The 21847-nt window shown below is 36.8% G+C and overlaps 1 protein-coding gene across 3 annotated transcripts in view; it reads left to right on the top strand.

Moving 5' to 3' along the window:
- SPAG6 (sperm associated antigen 6) overlaps positions 1-18545 on the top strand; it is a 66828-nt gene extending 48283 nt beyond the window's left edge. For 2 of the 3 annotated variants that reach the window (XM_003930663.4, XM_010341217.3), the window contains 3 exons: positions 8509-8625; positions 12480-12625; positions 17549-18545. In XM_003930663.4, the coding sequence (XP_003930712.1) occupies positions 8509-8625; positions 12480-12625; positions 17549-17618 (333 nt within the window). In that variant the 3' untranslated portion in view covers positions 17619-18545. The remainder of the gene's footprint in view (positions 1-8508; positions 8626-12479; positions 12626-17548) is intronic. The other variant, XM_074404928.1, reaches the window with a different exon arrangement.
- Positions 18546-21847: the final 3302 nt, after the last annotated feature.

The following is a 21847-nucleotide window of genomic DNA, read 5'->3' as shown; positions in this document are numbered from 1 at the left end:
ATTCTGTGGATTTTTTTTTTTTTTTTTTTTGAGACGGAGTTTCGCTCTTGTTACCCAGGCTGGAGTGCAATGGCACGATCTCGGCTCACCGCAACCTCCGCCTCCTGGGTTCAAGCAATTCTCCTGCCTCAACCTCCTGAGTAGCTGGGATTACTGGCACGCGCTACCGTGACCAGCTAATTTTTTGTATTTTTAGCAGAGACGGGGTTTCACCATGTTGACCAGGATGGTCTCTATCTCTTGACCTCGTGATCCGCCCGCCTCTGCCTCCCAAAGTGCTGGGATTACAGGCATGAGCCACTGCGCCCGGCCTTCTGTGGATTTTGTTACTATTTGCTCCCATGTTATACCAAATACCTTAATAAAAATGGAAAAGAAATTTTTTCTATTATCTACGTATGTTTTGAAAATATTCAGGCAATTATATCTTTGTTTGGATTTAGAGGCATCATATTGAAATGTTTCATCTTAATTTGGCATTTGAATCAGCTCATTTTGGTTACAAAACTATGTTTAAGGTATTTAATTATTGTGTTTTTATGGTAATAGTTGTTGCCCCATCATTTTTAGCAGCTTTATTGAGACATACGTCACATACCATACATTTGATCCACGTAAAATACACTATTTAATGGTTTTGGGTATATTTACAGAATTATGAAACCATCTAAGTTTAGAATACTTTTATTCCCCATAAAAGAAATGCTGTACCCATTAGCTGTGATTCTGTATCCCTTCTGCCTAGCCCCAGGCAACCATTAATTTACTTTCCGTCTCTATGGATTTGCTTCTTTTGGACATTTCACTTAAATGGAGTCATACAAAATATATAATCTTTTTAGAGATAGGGTTTCTTTCTGTTGCACAGACTGGAGAGCAGCGGCACAATCATAGCTCACTGTAGCCTTGAACTCCTGGGGCCAAGTGATCCTTCTGCCTTAGCTTTCCAAGTAGCTAAGAATACAAGTATGTACTGCTACATATAGCTAATTTATTATTATTATTATTATTATTTTGGTAGAGACAGGGTCTCACTGTGTTGCCTGGGCTGGTCTTGAACTTCTGGCCTCAAGCAGTCTTTCACTTTGGCTTCCGAAAGCACTGGGATAAGAGGTGTGAGCCACCACACCTGGCCATGTGCCTGGCTTATTTACTGCTTAGTCAAAGTTTCACAGTTGGTCCATGTTGTGGCATATATCAGTATTTTGTTCCTTTCTATTGCCAAATAATATTCTATTGTATTAATATGCCACATTTTGTTTATCCATTTTCCAGCTGATGGATATTGGATTATTTCTACTCTTGACTATTATGAATAATGCTGTTATGAACATTATTGTAACAGGTTTTCATGTGGGTGTGTTTTCATTTCTCTTGGGTATGAGATTGCTGGGTCAATGGATAACTCTGTTTAACATCTTGACAAACTGCCAAACTGTTTTCCAAGGTACTACCAGCAAGGTACGAAAGGGTTCCACTTTTTCCATATCTTTGCCAACTCTTGTTATTATCTTTAATTTTGATTGTAGCTATCCTAGTGGATTTAAATTGGTATCTAATTGTGGTTTTGATTTGCATTTGTCAAATGGCTAATGATGTTGAAAATCTTTTCATATGCTTATTGGCTGTTCATTCATCTTTGCAGAGGTATCTATTCAGACCCTTTGCTTATTTTAAACTGGATTGTTAATCTTATTATTATTGAGTTATAAGAGTTCTTTGTATATTCTAGATGCATGATCTTATCAGATGTTTGATTTACAAGTATTTTCTCCCATTCTGTGGGTTGTCTTATTCTCTTGATGATATTGTCTGCAGCACGAAAGTTTCAAATTTTAATGAAAATCGATTGATCTATTTTTGTTGTTGTTGCATGTGTTTTTCATGTTGTGTCTAAGAAGGCTTTGTCTAACCAAAGGTCATAAAGATTTACTCCTATGTTCCTCTTCGTTTTAATAGCTATTACTCTTTGGACCACAGTGCTTTCAGAACAAAAATAACTTTCTGAAACATTTTTTTAAAAAATTTAAATACTGTAGTTTTCATTCCAGATAACTGTATCAGCCTGTTCTCATACTTCTATGAAGAACTGCCTGAGGCTGGGTAATTGATGAAGAAAAGAAGTTTAATTGACTCACAGTTCCACATGCTGTACAGGAAGCATGGATGGGAGGCCTCGTGAAACTTAGAATCATGGCAGAAAGCAAAGGGGAGATGAGAATGTCTTCACATGGCAGAGCAGGAGAGAGGGAGCGAAGGAGGAGGTACTGCACACTTTTAAACAAGCAGATCTCATGAGAACTGTGATATGGTTTGGCTCTGTGTCCCCACCCAAATCTCATCTTGAATTATACTCCCATAATTCCCACCTGTTGTGGGAGGGACCCAGTGGGAGATAATTTGAATCATGAAGGTGGTTTTCCCCATAGTGTTCTTGGGGTAGGGAATAAGTCTCATGAGATCTGTTGGTTTTATCGGGGGTTTCCACTTTTGCATTTCTCATTTTCTCTTGCTGCTGTCATGTAAGAAGTGCCTTTTGCTTCCTGCCATGAATCTGAGGCCTCTCCAGCCATATGGAACTGTAAGTCCAATTAAGTGTCTTTTTCTTCCTCATCTTGTGTATGTCTTTATCAGCAGTGTGAAGACTAATACAAACGCTATCATGAGACAGCACTAAGGGAAGGGTGTGAAACCATCAGAAACCAACCCCGTGATCCAATCGCCACCCACCAGTTCACACCACTGATAGTAGGCCACACAATTGATATGATTTACTCTCCAATACTGGGAGCAAGCCATATCAATAATCCATTAAGGAAAGCAACAATGAGTAATTTTTTGGTATTCAATTTTCAGTGGAAAATCAATTGAAATTATTGGTTTCCGATAGTATTGTCAATTTTATTTTGTTAATTGCTATTTTTATATGTGGTGTTAAGAGGTAAAAAATAGTGTTGTTACTTACTGTGGTTTTTCTAATAGCCCTAATCAGGGAGGATACAGTTTTTAGAAATGACAGAAAAAATGAATGAATTTAGAACTATATATTCTACACTAGCTTATAGGGAAACCAGGCTCAAACCCTCAGGATGCCCTCAATAGATAGCCCAGGATTCCTTCTTTGACATCATCACATATTGTGTGTAAGGATAAGCATTAACTACTAAATGCAGTGACAATTAGCAAAATTTATAATCTGTTATTCATTAGTTCAAGGTAAGATATTACTTGATTTAGTGAATTAGGTAAATAGAAGGGGTTTTTGACCCAATAAAATTTCTGTACAATTCATAGTATGGAGTTTAAGAATTATTGTATTTTGCTCAGAGCCATAAATAATCAATCATAACGTGTATCTTCTAAAAGGTAACGAATCTTAAAAACAACATGTGACATGATCTTGTTTGTAGGAAATCCTAAGGAACACACACACACACACACACACACACACACAATCTTGGAACTAATAAGAGTTCAACAAAGTCATGGGATATGAGATCAATATACAAGAATCTATTGTATTTTTCTTTTCTTTTTTTGAGACAGGGTCTCACTCTGTTGCCCAGGCTGGACTGTTGCCCAGGCTAGAGTGCAGTGGCACAATTTCAGCTCACTGCAACCTCCACCTCCAGGGTTTAAGTGATTTTTGTGCCTCAGCCTCCTGAGTAGTCAGGATTACAGGCACGTAGTACCATGCCCAGCTATTTTTTTTGGTATTTTTAATACAGACAGGGTTTCACCATGTTGGCCAGGCTGGTCTTGAACTCCTGAGCTCCAATGATCAACCTGCTTTGGCCTCCCAAAGTCGGTGGGATTACAGACCTGAGCCACTGCTGGCCTCTCAATTGTATTTCACATACAGGTAATAATTCAAATATGAAACTGAGAAAATTGTTTTATTCATAATAAAGTCAAAAAGAATTAAATAGATACAAATTAACAAAAGATTAAGACTTGTACACTGAAAACTATAAAACATTACTTAAAAAATAAATCATGGGACTTTCCATGTTCATGGACTGGAACATTCAATATTGTTAAACTGACAATACTCCAAATTGATAATGTGTGTTCAACATAATCTCCATCAAAATCCTAGCTGGCTTTTTTTTACCCCCAGAAATTGAGAAGCTGATCTGAAAATTCATGTGGAAATGAAAAGAACCAAGACTAGCAAAACAATCTTGAAAAATAACTTAACACTGCCCAATTTCAAAATGTCCCAAAAAGCCATAGTAATGAAGATAATATGGTACTTGCTTACAGAAAGACATATATATCAATGAAATTGAATTGAGAATCTGAAATAAACCCTTTTTATCATCAATTAATTTTTCACAAAGTTGCCAAAGCAATTTAATGTGGAAAAAATAGTCTTTTCAGCAGAGGTACTGGGAATTGTATCTTCAAGTAAAAATATTAGTTTGGGGCCGGGCGTGGTGGCTCACACCTGTAATCCCAGCACTTTGGGAGGCTGAGGTGGGTGGATCACGAGGTCAAGAGATCGAGACCATTCTGGTCAACATGGTGAAACCCCGTCTCTACTAAAAATATAAAAAATTAGCTGGGCATGGTGGTGCATGCCTGTAATCCCAGCTGCTCAGGAGGCTGAGGCAGGAGAATTGCCTGAACCCAGGAGGCAGAGGTTGTGGTGAGCGGAGGTCGCACCATTGCACTCCAGCCTGGGTAACAAGAGCGAAACTCTGTCTCAAAAAAAAAAAATATTAGTTTGGACCCCTATCTCATACCATATACCAGAATAAACTCAAAATGGATCATAGATCTAAATATAAATGTTTTGACTATAAATTCCTAGAAGAAACCTAGGAATAATATTTGTGATCTCAGGTTAGGCAATTATTTTTTTTTCTTTTCTTTTTTTAAATTGTACTTTAGGTTCTGGGGTACATGTGCAGATCATGCAGGATTGTTGCATAGGTACATATATGGCAAGGTGGTGTGCTGCCTTCATCTGCCCATCACGAATATCTGGTATTTCTACCCTCATTATCCCTCCCCACCATCCCTACCTCTACTGTCCCTCCCCTAGGCCCCCTCTACTGATCAAAGTGTGTGATGCTTACCTCTCTGTGTCCACACATTCTAATTGTTCAGACACAGTGATTTTAAAAACTGATACATTGGCCAGGAACGGTGATTCACACCTGTAATCCCAGCACTTTGGGAAGCCAAGGTGGGTGGATCACAAGGTCAGGAGCTCAAGACCAGCCTGGCCAAGATGGTGAAACGCCGTCTCTACTAAAAAAAAAAAAAGTTAGCTAGGCATGGTGGCAGGTGCCTATAATCCCCACTACTTGGTAGGCTGAGGCAGGAGAATCTGTTGAACCCGGGAGGTGGTGGTTGCAGTGAGCCGAGATTATGCCATTCCACCCCAGCCTGGGCAACAAGAGCAAATTATATTTCATCAAAAAAAAAAAAACCAAAAAAAAAAAGCTTTTATGCTTCAAAAGACACCATTAAGCTGGGGCACATGGCTTACGCCTGTAATCCCAACACTTTGGAGGACAAGGCAAGAGGATCACTTGAGGCTAGGCGTTTAGAGACCAGCATGGGCAACATTCTGTGAGACGCTATCTCTACAAAAAGCAAAACAAAACTGGCTGAGTATGGTGGTACATGCCTGTAGTTCCAGCTACTTGGGAGGCTTAGGCAGGAGGATTGCTTGAGCTCAAGAATTTGAGACAGCAGTGAGCTATAATCCTGATACTGCACGGCAGCCCAGGTAACAAAGTGAGATCCTGTCTTTAAAAAAGAAAAGGTTACCATTAAGAAAATAAAAAGACAAGCCACACAAACTTGAAGAAAATGTTTGCAATTCAAGAAAGGAGTTTAAGTCTTTTTTTTTTTTTTGTAACAGAATCTCACTCTGTCACCCAGGCTGGAGTGCAATGGCACAATCTCAGCCCACTGCAACCTCCACCTCCAGGATTCAAGCAATTCTCCTGCCTCAGCCTCCCAAGTAGCTGGGACTACGGGCACCCACTACCACGCCTGGCTAATTTTTATATTTTTAGCAGAGACAGGGTTTCATCATGTTGGCCAGGCTGGTCTCAAACTCCTGACTTCAGGTCATCCATCTGCCTTGGCCTCCCAAAGTGCTGGGATTATTACAGGCATGAGCCACCGCACCTGGCTGAGTTTAAGTCTTTTTAACAACTTTATTGAGATATAATTTACATACCGTAAATTCACTCATTTTAGGTACACAATTTAATGATTTTTAGTAAATTTACAGAATTGTGCAGCCATCTTTACAATCAAATTTCAGAACATTTTCATCATCCCAGAAGGAAGCCTCATGTCCATTTTTAGTCAGTCACTCCTTCTTCTCTCCTCTCAGTTATCCCCATCAGCTTCAGACAACTATTAATCTCTTCTTTCTCTCTAAATTGGACTTTTCTGGACAATCCATATAAACAAAATTATACAATATGTGAACTTTTGTGCCTTGCTTCTTTCACTAAGGGTAACATTTGTGAGGCTGATTCATATTGTAGCATGTGTCAGTACTTCGTTCCTTTTCTCAAATAGACATGTAAACAAAGTCTTAAGTAACTAGGATTTCTGTCATGCTGGATAATAGAGCTGATTATTAATTTTGATATGCATTTATATCTAGAAGAATATAATCATAAGCTGATTATGTTTCCTTCCACGTGAAAGATAGTAAAGCTCAGTGAATTTCTAGTGTCATTAGACTCCTTTCTATAGTTCTTGATTAATAACTTAACAATACATCAACTTAAAATTATTAGAATAAGGCTGTCTTTATGGTACAGTGTATGTAATTTTTGCTACAGTGTTCAAAGACCTTTTCACTGATAACAGTGAAGTTAAATTTGTTAGCTTGCTCAGATCACCATGATTTAAGATATGGTGGGAACTGAGAATTTAATTTCAACTTACATTATACTACTTGTGGGAAAAAGCTGGGCTGCATATTTTACATTCCTTGTTTTATTTAATGTAATTTGTAAAACAGTGTTTGAGGATAAATGTGTCAAGAAATAAGAGGCTATGTGAGACTGCTTAGCCTGGTTCTCCAGGAAAACTTAAATTCAAGAGATCCTTTACTAATAACACAACCGTGATGAAGTTTTTACTGAATTGATTTACCAATTATAAAATTCATGATGTGAAAATCATAATGCTTCTTGACATTTCAAGAGCATTGCAAAACATTGCAATAGCAAAACAAGATGGTGATCCCAGAAGACCAGGTTGGGTAAGGCCTCAGAGAAAGAATAGGTGAAGAGAAAAGCCATAAGGGAGCACTGAAGCACAAAACTTCAGACAAACAGATGTGGAATTCTAGTGGAAAATAGCTGGAGACAAGCCCAATTGTTGTGAAGCTTTCCGAAATGAAGGGGACAGCCTTTAATACAAAGAAAATGAATCACAACCAGCCATGACCTGAGAGCTGGCTGCTGTGATATGCTGCAGTCCCATCAGGGTCCTTCTTCACTTGTGGCAAGGGCCAGCACGTGATGTTACCTTGAAATACAGAGTGCAGGAGGGGGTGGGAGTGATGCATATGGTAAATATTCCTCTGCCTATGGGTGATACACTCCCTACTGTCGAGAAGATCTTTTCTCTGCAGTTGAGTAGATCCTGTTTTGCTTCTGTCTGTGAATGGAGAAGTGTCTACCTATGAGCTACGGCAGCACCTCTGCAAATGCTCATTGAATAATGCACACTGTGGACACTTCTGACTGCATATGTATAAGCCATGAAATCAAGGAGAATATAGAATGCCTGATAATGATATTCTTCAAAAAAACTAAGTTATTTTCTCCTATTTGTTGATAAGTAGACATGGGATGTATTAGTTACCTCAGTTTCCTGTGTACAAATTTTTACCCTAATATGTGTACATATTAATTTATAGGCTGTAACTTTGTGCTTTGTAATTTTAATTTTCTTTTAGGTATTTTAAGAGCTCAGTAATACACTTTACATGTTAAGGTTTAACACAAAGACAACTTGTAGGATATCTATGATAAAACCAATCAAAGCAGGAGTTTTTCTGACAATGATTTTCTTTTTTTTTTTTTTTTTTGAGACGGAGTTTCGCTCTTGTTACCCAGGCTGGAGTGCAATGGCGCGATCTCAGCTCACCGCAACCTCCGCCTCCTAGTTTCAGGCAATTCTCCTGCCTCAGCCTCCTGAGTAGCTGGGATTACAGGCACACGCCGCCATGCCCAGCTAATTTTTTGTATTTTTAGTAGAGACGGGGTCTCATCTTGTTGACCAGGATGGTCTCGATCTCTTGACCTCGTGATCCACCCGCCTCAACCTCCCAAAGTGCTGGGATTACAGGCTTGAGCCACCGCGCCCGGCTCTGACAATGATTTTAACAAATGAAACAACTGCAGCTTAGACCAGGAAATTGATTTTATTTTTAAATTCCAGGAATGTTAGATTTGAATTCTTGGTAAGGTTTCATTGATTACTTACTTTTGTATACATTTTGCTTTGTATTTCAAGAGTAAAAAAGCCATAAAGAATATCCTGCAAAAGTGCACCTACCTACCAGCCCTCGAACCATTTCTGTATGATGCGCCTCCCAATATTCTGAAGCATGTGGTTGGACAGTTTAGTAAGGTAAGAAATGCCAGCCTCTAAGGGGTGGAAGAAAATTAAAATAATTTGTTAACTTTTTTTGTTTTTCTGTCGTGTCAGTAGTTTTTTCTGTAAGACAGGGTCCTGATTTTAGTGCATAACTCTCACCAATCTGTATGGACAGAGAAGTTACCTTAATAAAATTCACACAAAAATAAAACACTTTCTTCATCCTCACATTTTTGTCAGAGCCTCTACTGTCTTTTTTAGTGTTCCCAGAAAATAAAAATCTCATAATTAGATAATTTATATTGATAAGTGACTTTTAGTAATCTTCCTAGTGTCCACCTCACTCACCTGGGAATACTGCAAAGATCATAAAGAGAAAAGGAAAAAGGTTTCTGAGCCACTGAAATATCTTTCACAAAATCTATGTACTTTACTGGAGATGTTCTCAGTCATTTAGAGCACATTGACTTATTTTATGAACAATTTTAACAAATATAGCTGTCATATTCTGAGATTGTTGCAGATTAAATGATAGTAAATGGTAGTAAGGTAGAAAGTTCAAGCTGCTAGAGGTGGGCACAGCCAGCAGAGCTGATTACAGTGGCAAAGGATGAAAGAGAATGACTCTATTACTACAGACATTGATGGTCAGGATGGTGACCCTAAGCTATCAAGAGCTGGCTAAATCATGCTTAGTGAATTTGACTTAGGAAAATCGGGTCTGTGCGAGTAGTAGCCCATGGTGATCATGAGCTGATGTTCTGAATTGGAGTACCTGGAGTTCCCACTTACCGGCTCTATAATTCTTTAACAAAATGTTGACGTCTCTAAACCTTAGTTTGGTTACCCATAAAATGTAAATAATTAGAGTACTTATTTCATAGAGTCATTGTAAAGAGTAAATGAGATATCATATATTAAGCATTTTGTTCAATCCCAGGCACATACTAAACAGTCAAAAGAACAAAAACAACCAAAGAGTTGTATTTAAGAAATAAAACATGTGGTTGGGCGTGGTGGCTCACACCTGTAATTCCAGCACTTTGGTAGGCTGAGGCACGCAGATCACGAGGTCAGGAGATCGTGACCATCCTGGATAACATGGTAAAACTCCATCTCTACTAAAAATACAAAAAGTTAGTTGAGTGTGGTAGCGTTTGCCTGTGAGGCTGGAGAATCACTTGAATCTGTGAGGTGGAGGTTGCAGCGAGCCAAAATTGTGTCACTACACTCCAGCCTGGGCAACAGAGTGAGACTCTGTTTCAAAAAAAAAAAAAGAAATAAAACATGCAAATAAGTCAAGGCTAATTTAAAAGATTTAAAAAATGAATAGGGGGTGGCAAATTCATTTGAATAGTCAGCTATAATACTATATAAATGAGAAGCTACTATTCATATACTATATTTCTACAAATAATGAACAAAAACTATGGATTGTTATAACTTTTTAAGTAGTTCCTACAGGTAAGTTTGTCTAGTTTTAGGTCTTCATCTGAAAGAGTCTGCTAACAGCCTTCAGTTCTCTTAACTCTGTTCATGATCTCCAACAGTGTGACTGGCCCTCAAGTGCCAGACCCACAGGAAAGTAGAAGTTTCACATTGCTGAAGCCACCCACCCAGGATACTGTTTTGTGTATCAAACACCTAGTCCTTTATCCCTCCTTCCAAGAAAATAACCAAACTTTTCTCCCCTTTTTAGTTATATGGGATGCGGGAGGTATAATGCCATGCCTTCTTGACAAACTGACTAACCAAATAATGCAGAGAAAAGACTAGGTTACTGCAAGGGAAACTGATCTATTTCTTTATTTTTGTGTACTTTTGGGTGCTAGAAAAGTGACCAGCTAATTTGGTCATCTAAGAGGGATAAGGGGTAAGGGGTTGAGTAGATCATCTACAGACAGATTCATCTGTTCTTGAACTGGGTAATTGACATTATTTCTGAAAGTTTCATTTTGTAATCTTTTAGCTTAGTGAGTGAGATATTCTGGTTTTATTGAAGTAGGTATGAAAATAAACACTAGCCTATATTAAGAGTTTAAAATAAGTAGAACCAGTGGGATGTGTGGAAGTTAGACAGCCCCAAGATAAAATAAATACAGTACCTGTATCATATATGCTTATAAATGTGCCTTCAGGAATATTTTCTTAATCTAAGGATACCAAAGCACTGAAAAGAGATGATAAAGCAAGGTAGAAAGTGAAAAGATACTAAAGTGGCTGGGGACAGAGATAGTAATAAAATTTCTCCAGGCCAAATGAAATATGTAAAACCAATATATTTATAGACTATTATATTGTTACAAATACCTACTAGTGCAGTCTTTTATTGTCCAGCTTATTTGTATTATTGTTCGATTAGCAAGATCTTTTTGTGGTTTTAATTATTTGTTAAATGCCTACGTGTACCCAACTCTCTGTTGAGCGTTGGGGAACAGACAAAAAAGATTAAGATAAAGTTGATCTTCAGGGAACTTTATAATTTAGCTGAGAGGAGCAGACGAAACAATTAGAAAACATTTCAATATGCTAGACTTGGAGATAAACTCTTTTTAAAAGAAGGAATGAGTGAATGCAGTCAAGTGTTCAGATAGGGCTTCAATGGAAGAAGGACAAGTGAGAAAAGCTGGTCCTTGCAGAAAGAACAAGATGGGGGAGGGGAGGGTGTTTCTGTCACAGGGATAGTAGCAGTGACCAAGGAAGATGGCAGGACTTCCTATGTTGTGAGCCCACCTCCTTCCCAGGACCTTCCTAGGTCCCCTTTCTCTGCCTACTTTTCAGTATATTCATTCGTTAAACATTTGTTGAACCTCTGTTAGGCACCAGGCCTGAGGGAAATGAATGAATCAACTCATGTATAGTTTCTGCCTTCAGTGATATTGTGACAGACATATAATGGATAATTAAAATATTAATTAAAATTAAAATATTGTGTGGTATTTAAGTATTATGTGGTAACCACATGGATGGTGATTTGACAGAGTATTACCAGAAGAAAAGACTCAACTCATCCTGGGATAAGGGGATAAGGGTTTTCAGAGAATTCTTAGAGGAGGTAATGCTTGCGCTACGTCTTAAAAGATGACTAAGAGTTAACCATGCATAAGGGGAGAGGTTTCTGGAGTGTGGAAAGCCATCTTAGGAAGCGGTAACAGCTTGTGCAAAGGCAAGAGATGGCACAGCATGCATGCTTTGATGTTACTGAAACAATATTTAGAAAATTGGTAGGTAAGGTGGCTGGAGAGATATTTAGGAGCTGGTTCCCACAAGATGTGCTTTTTAAGGAGCTTGCCTTTATTTTTATTTGTTTATTTATTTATTTATTTATTTTCAGATTTTGTTTTATTTATTTAGGTTCTGGGGTACACGCGCAGATCATGCAGGATTGTTACATAGGTACACACATGGCAAGGTGGTTTGCTGCCTTCCTCACCACCACCACCACCACCACCACCACCCCCGCCACCCCCACCAGTCACCAGTTTCTGGTATTTCTCCCCACGTTATCCCTCCCCACCCTACCCCCCACCGCTGTCCCTCCCCTAGTCCCAACTGACTGCAGTGTGTGATGAGGAGCTTGCCTTTAAATTCTCAGAGAGCAGAGAGACCTTGAATGGTGTAAGCTTTATATTTTATATCTGTGAGTGGATCTTCATTGCCTTTGCCCATGTTCATTGCCTTTATTTCATCTCTACAGTATAAAAATTAACACATTCTAAAAAGAGTACATTTCACTTAAAATCAGCAGCAGATATGGCTCATTATGTTATAGATATATTGGGTATAAATTCTCTTTTACATTTTCTCACATACATTATTGCTTTTCAATAGTAATAATCTAACTTGAAAAAGAAAAGCTGACGTTTTTCTGTGCTTCACTTTTCAAGGTGCTGCCACATGATAGCAAAGCTCGACGACTTTTTGTAACAAGTGGCGGCCTTAAAAAAGTTCAAGAGATAAAAGCAGAGCCTGGTTCTCTCCTTCAAGATTACATCAACAGTATTAACAATTGTTACCCAGAGGAAATAGTGAGGTGGGGAAAATGGACTTTGAAATATTCATTATTAGAATGTAGTTTTTCTGTTTTCAAATCTAGATTTTTATATCCACTGTGTCAAAATGGGGACTTTGAAATACGATGTGAGGCCAATATATACCTTTATTTCTCTCTTGATCTCTTCCCGCCCCCGCCACAAATTAATTGTTCTGACTGACATGCACATTTCCAATTCAAACTGGAATGTTATTGAAGACATTTTTGTACTAATTTAATATATGCTTACTAAAGAATACACAAATATAGAGTTCAAATTAAACAGTTTTTAAATTGTGACTACCTGATTTAGAATAGATGCTGATTTTCATAGTTCCCTGCATATTACTTTTCTGCCTTAAGCTCACATTTACTTTAATGAGAGTATCACAGGTAGAGAAAAGATGCTGAGTAAGAAAAAAAAGTAACTATCTAAATTAAAAAAAAAACAACAAATAATGTTTATGATATACAGGTACTTCAGAGTAATATAGCAAGATGCTATTTTCAAGATTAATAAAAATTCATTTTTAAATGAGGTTGATTTGCAGAGCATTCAGCCTAAGCCTCACTCCTTGTAAGCCTAAAGGAAAACTATTTCAGTAAACTCAAAATAAATAAAAGCAAAGTAACCAGGGAAAGATAGAATCTTTTAAATAATTTAAGAATGCCCACAAGGCATGCAGAATGAAAGCACATTTATCTATGTTTTTCAAATCCTACATTTATTTCTTATTTTTTTTGATTAATATTGGAAAATATAAATTCTAATCTCTAAAGCTTACATGCTATAATATATACTTATGTAAGTTGCAACTCAGTTAATTCTTTTTATTTAGTAACAGTGGTATTTAATACATATGGTAACATAAATTTTTAAAGCATAAAAACAATTTTAAGATGAAAATTTATTTTCTTTTCACATATTTTTATCCAGTAAATTCTTGCCAGTTTGTGCACTCTTAGGAAGTTTATGAGAACTACTTGACCAAAGAGTTCCAATGAGTCAGCTTTGAAAATATTAATATATATGATACATCAAAGCAGTGATATAGCATATATAATTAGTCTACATATAACATACAAATGTATATATATATGTATTTTGAGACGGAGTCTCACTCTGTCACCAGACTGGAATGCAGTGGTGTGATCTCAGCTCACTGCAACCTCCGCCTCCTGGGTTCAAGCAATTTTCCTGACAGCCTCCTGAGTAGCTGGGACTCCAGGCTTATGCCACCACACCCAGCTAAATTTTTGTATTTTTAGTAGAGACGGGGTTTCACCATGTTGGCCAGGAAGGTCTTGATCTCTTAACCTCATGATCCTCCTGCCTTGGCCTCCCAAAGTGCTGGGATTACAGGCCTGAGCCACCGTGCCCAACCACAGATTTATATTTTAAAAGTTTGTATAACATAAAATGTGTAAAACCATTAAATGAAAGAAATACGAAAATCTTTTATAAGTAAAATATATATATATATATATATATATATATATATATATATATATATTTTTTTTTTTTTTTTTGAGATGGAGTTTTTGCTCTTGTTACCCAGGCTGGAGTGCAATGGCATGATCTCGGCTCACCGCAACCTCCGCCTCCTGGGTTCAGGCAATTCTCCTACCTCAGCCTCCTGAGTAGCTGGAATTACAGGCACATGCCACCATGCCCAGCTAATTTTTTGTATTTTTAGTAGAGACGAGGTTTCACCATGTTGACCAGGATGGTCTTGATCTCTTGACCTTGTGATCCACCTGCCTTGGCCTCCCAAAGTGCTGGGATTACAGGCTTGAGCCACCGCGCCCAGCCTAAAATTCATTTTTATACGTGGAATATATGTCCCTTCAGGAAGAATGCTGTTTTATACAAGTTTAATATAACTTTCAGTGCAACTTTGTTACAAACAAAATTATAGGAAGATGCAAAAAAATAAAAATAAAAATAAAAAAAACTAACCAAAGGGTCCTGAGACCCAGAATGAATGACGTATTAGAATCAACCAATGGTAAGGTACTTTCTTGAATAGAAGTTTTTCCCACTTTTTTTGAAGGCATATTTTAACTGAGCACCAGGAGAAACTGCAAAGTCTGTCACATTTAAAGCATTAGGTTCTATAAAATGATATTTTATAGAAATATTTGAAATGTTCTTTCTGTGAAAATAGACAAATATAATCTCAAAGTAGTTTTATTTTTACAATTACATAATTCTCAAGAATCACTAGATGACAACTATTTTAGAACTAATTATCTTTTGTAAGAAAGTTTATCAACTGATACATTCATCTGTTACAACCTAAACATTTATTGCACAGCCATAAGGTGTTTTGGAACTCCTTTGTCTTCAAAATCTCTGCCTTAGCTGGGGTGAGGAAGCGGCCTTGGGGCAACGTCTAATTTTGGGAGGGAGACATGGACACACAGTCTGCCATTCAGCATATTTCTGGTATCATAACATTATAATAATACCCCAATTTTGTGTGGGTCTAGGATAAGGTTAATTCATTTACATTCTTAAAGGCCATTTAGAGGTAAGTTGGAATAGCCATAGCCGTGGTTGCTGGCCAGAGGGAAGGAATTTCCTGGTCTTACCTGGAGGCTCATGTTGGTTCTTTTAGGAGGTTCTTTATCGCTAAGAGCTCAGGCTTAGGTGTCAAACAGACCTAAATTCCTCTCTCAGTTCTAACTACTTGCTGTATCATGAGCTCGAAGATAATAGTTAACCCTTTTAGTCACAGTTTCCACATCTATACAAGGTGGTTAAAGATAATTACTTATTTAATATAGTTAGAACTAAATGAGAAAATGCTTAGCCAAAGGGCTGCATGTGGCTACTGAGGACTAGTAAAAATGGCTAGTATGTCTGTGAAACTGAATTTTTTTTTTTTTTCTTTGAGATGGAGTTTTGCTCTTGTTACCCAGGCTGGAGTGCAATGGTGCGATCTCGGCTCACCGCAACCTCTGCCTCCTGGGTTCAGGCAATTCTCCTGCCTCAGCCTCCTGAGTAGCTGGAATTACAGGCACGTGCCACCATGCCCAGCTAATTTTTTGTATATTTAGTAGAGACGGGGTTTCACCATGCTGACCAGGGCTGCATGTGGCTACTGAGGACTAGTAAAAATGGCTAGTATGTCTGTGAAACTGAATTTTTTTTTTTTTTTTTTTTGAGATGGAGTTTTGCTCTTGTTGCCCAGGCTGGAGTGCAATGGTGTGATCTCAACTCACTGCAACCACCACCTCCCGGGTTCAAGCAATTCTGCCTCAGCCTCCTGAGTAGCTGGGATTACAGTCATGCACCACCATGCCTGGTTAATTTTGTATTTTTAGTAGAGACAGGGTTTCACCATGTTGGTCAGGCTGGTCTCTAACTCAGGTGATCCACCCTCCTTGGCCTCCCAAAGTGCTGGGATTACAGGGATGAGCCACTGTGCCCTGCCCATACTAGCCATTTTTCTAGTCCTCAGTAGCTGGTGGCTCCCATTCAGTCCACATGTAGCTGGTGGCTCCCATATTTAACATGGTGATAATAATTATTATTAATCTAATATCAATGATAACATCATTATATCAGTACTAAGAATACTATATCATTAAATAAGTAAAATATTAATAGATTTATGTGGTAAATTAAATGTTTACTGCATTAAAATAGTATAAAATTTATTAGCATTTGAATAAAAAAGGTTAAAATTTTAAAGATAGTTCAGAATCTACCTTTTGCACTCTTCATATCTGTTGTCTGATACATTTGAAGGCCTAGGAAGGTAAAGCCTGCTTTAAGATTTTTGACTAACTCAGAGAAGAAACAGTTGTGAATTTCTCAGTCTAAGAATACTTCAAAGAAACCCACTGTTGAAAGATAAGCTTTGGAGTAAGAGGCTGTTAGAGAAGAAATATTCTTTAAGGTAGCTTTTTGGATGTGTACGTAAGTATCTGTTTAAATATGGATGCCTATAAGCACACTACTGAGAAAGTACAGTTGTATATTTTTTTGGTCCACCTTAACTTGATAAATTGTGGAAGAAATTAGTGTGAAATTATGAGTTTGTAATAAGTCGAGCATCTGAGCATAAATGAAGATAACTAACAAAAGATAGAGCAAGTCTCTAATAGTAGGTTTTATCTGGAGAAAATGCCTTCAGAAGCTTAATATTTTGTGTGTTTTGAGAATTTTTGAAATATATTTCCATAGATTTTAAAAATCTATTTATTCTAGAATGCCTGCTAAATTTTGACATTCATTTTTCTCCATGTAAATTATTTCCATGACATACTAAGTATCTCAAAATGTGTTGATCAACATATTTAATACTTTTATACTAAGTCTTGTATACGGTAACTATTAATAGTAAAAATGATTAATTTCCTAGGTTTATATGACACAAGTATTTGTAACCCATTTATTAAGTAGTTTTTCAATGTGGGTTATACTCCCAAAAATTTTTGTTTTCCTGGGTGACTAGATCTGACTAAAACCTATGCTGAAAATGATCTCTAAGGCAGTCAGAATGCAGAAGTTTATTAGTAACAATAGACTGTTTAGTCTAACTTATGAAAAAAAAAATCTATTAGCTATGATCCGTAAAGCAACATAAACCACTTGATATGATTAAAATGAAGTCTCTGTAATAAAATATTGTCACTGGATTGAAGATTCTTGTTTGGAAAAGGTTCCCTTTGCCATTACATTTATATCCCTTACACATTTTGTTACTTCTGTAGCACAATTTTATGAATTCATATTCTTTTCCTGGATAGCCTCTAACTTTATGCACAAAGCATTACTGGAGCATAATCATTCAGAGTGTATTTGAGGTTTCACTTACAGGATTATTTAAGATAAATCCCCTATATTGAATCTTATGTACCTACTGTGCTGATCATTTCACAAGCATTTAATAGAGTATTTTCTTTTTTCAGGTATTATTCCCCTGGATATTCAGATACTCTTCTGCAGAGGGTGGACAGCTATCAACCACTTATTAACTAAGCAAAGTTGTATTCTGATACTCAAATTCACAGCAGAGTAGTTATGAGTAACAGTAGCTAAATCTTTCTAAATATTTGAACTAAGTATATTCTAGATTTATTTAATGGGAAATACCTTTAGATAATATTTTCTAAATTTATATAATACTTTAAATATTAGTAGCTTGAATAATGAGGAACTATTCATAGTCATTCAAATGCGTATGATTTGCTCTAAAGGTAGATTTTAAAAACACATTAAAGAGCTTTAAGGCATTTGTTATTCTGTTAAAAACCACACACACTCGTACATGCAGACACCTCCAATGAGATACAGATAAGAGATGGTGTTCAAAAACCCTAAATTATTCTTGCCAATTTCTCATAGGCATAGGCAAGGAAAACTGGTCTTGCTAACTATATAGTAGGATAGAGAAGAGAAATCTTTGAAAGAGGAAACTGATGACAGATACACAGGGCACTTGAAGGAGACTCTGATGCTAGTTGCTTAAGTATGTTAACTTAAGACACAGACTGTATGGGTAAACTGTTAGGTTTTGCCAAGAGTTTAGGAAGAATTTACTCCTCTTTATCACAAGTTGTCCAAACTCCCTTCCCTACCCTATCTAACGTGTTCCTTACCTTTCATGGGGTCAGTGAGGGTAGAATTCAGAATAGTTATACTCCTGCAGACATGCTCTCTCTCTCATTGAAAGGTTTCTTAGTCTAGCTCTGCTCATGAATAAACAAAGAAGCAGGCATGTAAAATGGATCCTTGTCCTAGCTTCACTTTCCCAAGTTTCAAAAGCCACATATTCAGGGATTTAAGGAAAAATTTGAAGATAATACCATCAGGCTCAGACTTTAAATACATTTTCACTTAGGAAGTGGTAAAGGGGTGAAAGAGAGTATCAATAAAATTTTAAATAAAAACAGCATTAGAATTGTCCTTTTCGTTTTTCCTATCCAGTATGTTGTTGACCTTGGGGAATATGTGATTGGATTTATGGGTCTTGGTTAGTTGCTGTGTGTGTATCTTTTGCTTTAAAGGGAAATTGCTTCTGCTGCTGTCTCCTGGAGGAGGTAAATGATAACCCATTCAGCCCCTATGCCACGGTGTTTTCAATCTAACTCTGTTTTCAGCTTTCCTTCTTGGACTCTCTCTCTCTCTCTCTCTCTTTTTTTTTTTTTTTAAGTGCAAAAGGAGCTACCCATTTTTCTTTTTTTAATTTTCTGGATTCATCTCTGTCGCCATTATTTCCTAACAATGCATAGCTTTGTTGCATCATTTAAAACTTCGTAATACCCAAGATTACCCCATTCCTTTTTGCCTAGTGTCTGGTTAAGATTGCTGGTGATTTCATTTTTTAAAATACTTCCTTGGGCCTATTTTGTTTCCTTGCAGCAATTTCTTTGACCTGTTGAATAGGAAAATGTAATTTTTTTTTCCATTTTATAGCTTTCCTTTCTTTCCTTCATGCCTACACAGCTTGTCTTATGAATCTTTTAATATGAGAAAATAAAAGTAGTTTTTCTCTTTCTTCAATAGGGCTGTTTTTCTTAGATGACCATGTTGATAATGACAGAAATTAGTTTATCTGGGTTAAAACCACCTCAGATATTACTGGAATGTTGAATTTCCTCTTAGGTATTTTGTTGCCATTGTACTTTGTAGTACAAAGTTTTTCACTTCATAGGTAATTTCATACTTATCAAATCGTATTAAACAAAGTAGTAAAATACTTAATAGTGTTCAGATTGGTGTTATAATTTGATCATATGCATTTTGGAAAATTTATGCTATTAAATGTTTCTTAACATAAGATATTTTAAACAAAATGAAGCTTTACTTTTTGACAAGTATGTTGTGAGATTTTAAATATATATATAAAAACAAAATCTTTTTCATATGTTGTAGGGCAAAAATAGTGCCTGTCATTAATGATATTTACTGATATTTTTCACTCCTCATTTGAATTTTGTCAATTTTAATTCCCTGTGCAAACAAACCCCTGTCCCACTGCTCCTTGCCCACCCCCGACTCCAGGAGTTTATTTAAAATTCCCCTGTTCTTAGGAATTCTCTACTTATATGAACAACTATTTTTCGGCCTTCAGTTCAGGAATAGAATTACTTGGACCTTATTATTATAGAATCAGTCCTTTCACCTGTTGTGGAAATAGGTGAAATCAGTGGTACCTGAAAAAAGATGCTGAAAACATAGGTTCTAGTCTCTCTCTGTTAAGTATTATAGTAAGGGTGACAATAGTCACTCCACTTACTCATAAGAAGCTTGTGAAAATAACCTGCAGTGGTGCACATAACAATTTATAAACAAATCCATTTTATACAAACTTGACGTGATTAATGGGAAATCTGATAGTCAATGACAGATTACATATTTTGGCCAGCAATTGTGCAGTATTCCCCAGGCCGCATACTCTTAGATAAGTAAGTGGAGTTCAAACCAGATGATTTATGATTTTTAGAAAAACTGCATTTCCTGCCTTCATGGAGTTTTCTAATATGAACACATTTGCCCAGACAGAGGCAGTGGAATAGGCACAAGACACTGAACACAAAACAGGCATATTTAATATTGTATGTAAAAATAAATGGCAACCCCATATTTACAAGATACTGACCTGTTTTTCTAAACCCTTCCTCTCAAAGAAAAAGAACGGATGAAAGATTTGCTTGTTTCTAATCTTGATTTGAGGTCCTGCTTAACATAAATTCTGACCTTAAATTCCTGGGTGAGGCCCATCTCCCATCCCAGGTGTCAAGTTTAGAAACTAACCTTGAAAGAATGAAGACATTTTCTGTTGTGTTTTCAAACAGCCAATTCTTTGATTAAGATAGGTGCTACCAAATGTTGAGGTTTATGTACACTGTGGCTTATTCTGCCACAGAATTCACTGGTTAGAAAGTGTTGACTTGTAGCTGTTCTGCTTCTTTCAGAGATTAAAAGGATCAAGTGGCTGTCCTATAATTGTTATATTTACCAGTTGTTTAAGAGACTCTTGACTTTTAAAATTAGATTTGTTTATGCACTTATTTTTATACTAACATATACTCATGTTGCTTTGCTTTTATGTTCCTGGTAGGCCACAAAATTAGATGCATATTCAGTGTTACTACTTTAAAGAATGGTAGGTTTTATTGTTTTGGAGGTATCAATAAGTTAATTAAAAAAAAATAGGCAGTATATGAATGAATAAAGAAAGAAGCAAAAACATGACTCCAGATCTCACTACCCAAAACAACGGCCGTTAATTATTTGAGATAATTCCAAATAGCTCTCCAAGCCTTTTTACAGCTAGAAAAATTCTGGAAAAATGTATTCATGCTATACATGTTATTTTAAAATTAAAAGCAAAAGTTACCACAGTTTGCTTGTTTCATAGGTGATAGAGTTTTCACATTGTTTTTAATGTTAGTGGGTTTAGGGAAAAAGAATTCCTTGGGGATTAAGTTAGAGGGCAATACAAAATATTTATAAATGGGCTTCTTTTAATCATGGTTGATACATTTTCTGAAGTAGATTTAAACTGAATGTTGGATAAAGAATATTATACCAATATATCATTATTGCAAGGTGATTTGGGATAGATATTCATACATTAAATAAAGCCTCTAAGTTTCTGCATGTACATAGAATTTTTGGTAATACACTCTTGCCAAAACTTATACATTACTGATAGTGAATGTTTACTTAAAGTATTTTTGAATATAAAGAAGTCCAACTCTATGAAAACTATTATAACCTATATTGAGTGTTCTGTTTTTTATATATCTGTTGCATGTATAGTTTGAATCATACAAAATTTAAGTGTGTAAAGTGCCAACGGGAATGTCAGCATTGTCCCATACTTTTCTTCACTAACTAAAGATGACCTTTTACTTACATGAGTGAAATGTGCCCTGTTGTCACCCAGCACTGTGGTGAACACACGGGAGAACTAGCAGCAGCTTGGACTTAGAGCAAGGGCCGCTAGCTTCCTGGTTGACCTTAGGTCGTGCTAGCTCTGACCACAGCAAGTCTCCTCAAGTCTCCGGGCCTTAGTAGACCCTTATAAGAATCTCAAAACTACAACCCCAGTCAGTGGCCTTAGCAATTGCTCGTAGCACTCACTTCATCAGATTCTGAGGATTAAATGAGGATGAGTGACCAGAAAGCTTGGCACGTAGTAAATGATACCAGCATTAGTCTATATATTTTGTATAAATCTAAAAGGTGCCCAGTCCTTG

Source organism: Saimiri boliviensis, chromosome 8 (assembly GCF_048565385.1).
Source record: "Saimiri boliviensis isolate mSaiBol1 chromosome 8, mSaiBol1.pri, whole genome shotgun sequence".
NCBI classification, from domain to species: domain Eukaryota; kingdom Metazoa; phylum Chordata; class Mammalia; order Primates; family Cebidae; genus Saimiri; species Saimiri boliviensis.
This window is presented reverse-complemented; position numbering and strand designations above follow the sequence as displayed.